General features: G+C 36.4%; 1 protein-coding gene across 1 annotated transcript in view; it reads right to left on the bottom strand.

Moving 5' to 3' along the window:
- LOC114070240 (cullin-2-like) overlaps positions 1 to 4,319 on the bottom strand; it is an 8,564-nt gene extending 4,245 nt beyond the window's left edge. Inside the window, exons 1-3 of the mRNA XM_027907527.1 lie at positions 4,299 to 4,319; positions 1,699 to 1,800; positions 873 to 989 (exon numbers count right to left, since the gene is read on the bottom strand). Coding sequence (XP_027763328.1) covers positions 873 to 989; positions 1,699 to 1,764 — 183 coding nt within the window. The 5' untranslated portion in view covers positions 1,765 to 1,800; positions 4,299 to 4,319. The remainder of the gene's footprint in view (positions 1 to 872; positions 990 to 1,698; positions 1,801 to 4,298) is intronic.
- Between the last annotated feature and the right edge of the window lie 6 nt (positions 4,320 to 4,325).

Here is a 4,325-nt window from a genome sequence, read left to right as displayed (position 1 = left end):
TTTTTTTTTTTTTTTTTTTTTTTTTTTTTTTTTTTTTTTTTTTTAAAGAAATAAAAATTAAGTGGTGGGTGTAGTAAACTGTTTCCTCCATCACCACAAATTACTCAATGCTTCTCCACCTCCATCCTCAAAATGGTTGAATAAAGCAGGAATCTTTATTCCTCCTCCCACGAGTCTGCTCTGAGGCTTCCAGCAAGGCTCAGGGACACAAGAGTGAACTAGACTGAAGAAAGAACACCTTGGAAGGTTGAGAAAACCAAAACTGGGAACTGGCTGGTGGGAACAAAGGTTAGGCTGGAATGAAAAATACAATTAGGCAGGCAACCAACAGATGGGAAAATGGGAGAAAAACTAATGAAATAGCACTACCTTTCCAGCCAGCCTGTGACAGTTCATAGATCATTAATCTAGAATCTAAAAAAATCTAGAAAACTTAATGGAAAAGGGAGACTAAAAAGTGCCTGCCTCCATACTCAGAAAACTTTTAAAATTTAAGCCATAAGTTATAATAAAATAGTGATTAGGGATAAAAATTGGCTAGGTGCTTCTGTGGAAATTCCATACTTAAATTATCCATACTCAGGTTTTCAACTGTAACTGTAGCTCTGGTTTATTCCTCTAGGATACAGCATCTGCTGGCATAGAACCAGTCAGCAGGAAAGAGCAAGCACTTAATGTTTTAGTGGTAAGACAAAATTGAAGGATCCCAGCTGGTGCTCCACTACTGCAGTTCAAGGCAGACCCCAAGGAAATCCTCACTAATTTCCCTGGGGTATTAGTTTCAGCACAGGAGAGTTCTGTGGTCGGATGTTTTACCCAACTCTCCTGAAGATTTTCATCGAATCAAGCTCAAGAGGAGGCCTTTCTCTTACCTCCTGAATTAGAGCATTATGTCGCAACACTTTCCGTGCTTTCATGATACGGACTATAGCAGCTTGGAGATACATTTTTCTGTCTTCATCTACAGCACTTCTGGTCTGCTCCATCTCCTGTGATACAGCAAGAACATTAATGTTTAAAATATAGTAAGACAAATAAACACTTCATAAAGAGATCTAGGACCTATACTTTTTGCTTTACTAAAAGTGGTCAAGTAATAAAAAAATGGAGGTGAAGTTCATTTCCAGGCAAAGTACTTCCATAAATCAAGAATACCAGATTTCTTTAAAGTCAGTAGGAAGGTAGGACATCCAAACCACCAATTCTGCTAGGGAGAAAGGCAGGCAGATTTTACTATAATGTACTGAGTTTGGCAGGACATACATATATATCTTGCACAAAATCCTGTGTCTTAGGAGATAGAGGAAACATGGATTATCAACACAGGAGTTAATTTTAGTTGCCAAAAGACAAAATCAGAGGAAAAAATTTGATTGGTTCTGCTGTTCCTGGAATAAGCTGCTTTTGTAAACACCACCAATAAAAAAGTCTCAAGAGATAAGACAAGCTAAATGTCAATCTCTTTTGGTACATTTTGTTTATCTTTCCCTTCTGCCTTCTTGTTCCCTATTTTATCTTCTCCTGCCTATATTTTAAGTACAAAAAAAATTGCAGTGCTTAAGCTTTAAACTTACAAAATTTCTTTATGGCTATGTAAATCTTACTTGGTGAATCTTACACCAGACTAACACAATACATTCCATTTTAGAAAAATAAATTCCTAAGCTGTTCAAGCTAGAAACACCAAAGAATACTTGCCTGTGGTGTGTCTTTCTGCATTGATGTTGTAATTTTAAATTTTGTTCGTTTACTGCTGAAGTTCATATTTAATGAAAATGTAGACTCTGCCTCTATGTCTTCCTGCAATAAAGAATCCTTTTTAAAAATCAGAAAGGGAACCAGAAAATGGTAGCAATTTACTTTAAAAAGTCACAGTTAGGGTATTACATACATACAATTTCAGATTTGTAGTTGGAAATTCTAAAATGCCACTTGAACCAGGTCAGTTTTTTAAACTGCAGTTTAACTAACCTAGAAATCAAGGCTATTTCAGGAAACACTGTGAAGAATTCTATCACATAATTTTGTTAATGAGTCTATATGATTAAAGCAATTTCTCTTTTAATATTTCAACACCTTATTTAGTTGCAAACACTCTCCATTTAAACTCATTTTCTTCCTGCAGAGAAAGTAGGATTTGCATTTATTTGTGGTAGAACCTCGAGAGGGAGCTGCTGTTTTTACAATTATTACTAATGTTGCCTCCCAGAATTTAAGGAAAAACATCTAAGCATTTTTAAAATATTTTTTAAGTTATAGCAGAAACAGCTGAAAAACTGCAACATCTATCTGTGTTTCTAATTTTTTCCTGTCAGAATCCCAACTTGTTTCCACAAATAAAAGTCCCTTTCTTTCAATAAATGGTAACTACTCCCTGCAATCAAGACATCTTTACTTTCAACTAACAGGATAACTGGACTGATCTTTGCAGTTTCCAGGCAAGAGCCTGTAGAAGTATTAGCAATTTCCAGTAGAATAAAGTTACTGGGCTTCTGAGACCTTAGAATGTTGCCCAACTGTCTGAAGTGCAAATATTTCAGTTAATGTAGTCAATATTTAACTAAATAGGCACTCAAAACAGTATTAATTCTAATTTTATATTCTGCAACAAATATTCTTTGTTACAATAAAAATAAACCCAGGGCACCAGGCATAGTATAGAAATTTTAACATGAAAGGGGAAAGACCAACAGCTTTAAAAAAATAAGCTAACAAAAAAATAAGCTTATTTTAGCATTATTCTGCCTACACAGTTGAATATAAACCAAAATATATTGTGTACTGAGCACGAAATTAAAAAGCATGATTCTAATGAACCAGTAAAGATTTTGCCAAAAGCTGCTTGTGTTCTTCACCTCTCCCCTCCCTGCTCCTCTCCCTGATCCTGCTGGTGGTGGAGTGAGCAAGTGGCTGCTGGGACTTGGGTCCCATCTGGGGTGAAACCACAACACTCAGATACAGGTTAAGAGAAGTTTGCATATTGAATTCCACTGCTTAAGCCACTGAAGTTCATTTGTTTATTTAATAAGTAATCTGATAGACTGTCTACAGATCTGCTATCACATTGCTGGATGGAGTGCAAAGAAAACAGAAATAGCAACAATGGTTGAATACAATAGTCTGGAAAGCAAAGAACTCGAAAATGCAGTGGTAAACACTGAAAGGTGAAAGGGTTGGAAAGCTGTATCATTCCCTCTTCAGTAACATATCCTTAAAGGAATTGGGCTAACCTTATATAACAGACATAAATAAAGGTAAATCCTTTAAATAATGGGAAACTTCCTAAGATTATGAAAAGTTTCACTGTTTTCTGTAATAGCTCCCGGTGTTTTATTTGACTCATGGTTTAACAGACATCTTCCTAGCTATTGTTCCAATTTGAGCTCATTCCTAGATATTGGAAGCATGTCCTATGCTGCAGCCAAGCATCAGATCTTCCTTGTAATCTCACTTTCCATTTCTAAAAATTTTCCTGCCACCAGAGCAGCTTTAGAATTCTTCTCAAAAGTGAATCGAACAACTTATCCCTGTACCTTCTGTCTGATACTGTCTGAATAGCGGGCTTTTCTGGGCTAGCTGGAATCACATGCTAATGTCTGTGCAGGATGAACAGGCACTTCTGTCATGTTTGTTACTTAACAGACCTCTGTGCCTTCGCTGAATGGGAGAAAAAGTAACTGCTTCTTTCAGCAGTTCAGAAGGACGAGACAGTCAGAAACAGAATCTGTATCAACCATTCCCTAATCACAAACAAAGCTCAGATATTACTGGAATTCCATGAAACTCCTGGAATGATAGGTTTGGCAAATTGGACCAAAAATCCTCTCAAACAAACCCTCCTTGCTCTCTTTCCATCTCCTGTCATCTGTCAGCAAGGAAGAACCTTGCTGCTGCTGCTTTCAGTCTCTTAATCCCACAAATATTTTTTTAGGATGGCTGTAAGATTCTGGCTTACAACTCAGGCTCCTTCTCGTGATTCAATACAACTTCAAAAGTGGTGTACCCCCCTCCAACACCAGTGAGTCTAAAGCCGCATGGATAAAATGCAACAGAAGCAATAAACAGTCCCAGCTGTATTTTTTTTTTTTTCAGTAGATCATGCTGCTATAGGCATGGAAAGGCTATGTGGCAGACATATACCTCTTTCCTTAAAAATACGAATTTATAATTGTTCACAAGGGTCAATAATACAGTTTTGAGAGTAAACAATGGATTATTTTATATTAAAAAAAGCCCTCAATAAATATCAGAATGACAAGACTGAAAATATGAAACTTTTTTATATCATTACAGCATACCTTGTCTGAGTCATGGTTTATCATTTT

Source organism: Empidonax traillii, unplaced genomic scaffold, assembly GCF_003031625.1.
Source record: "Empidonax traillii isolate 1590-97213 ecotype Southwest subspecies unplaced genomic scaffold, ASM303162v1 scaffold1488:size101188, whole genome shotgun sequence".
NCBI lineage: Eukaryota > Metazoa > Chordata > Aves > Passeriformes > Tyrannidae > Empidonax > Empidonax traillii.
This window is presented reverse-complemented; position numbering and strand designations above follow the sequence as displayed.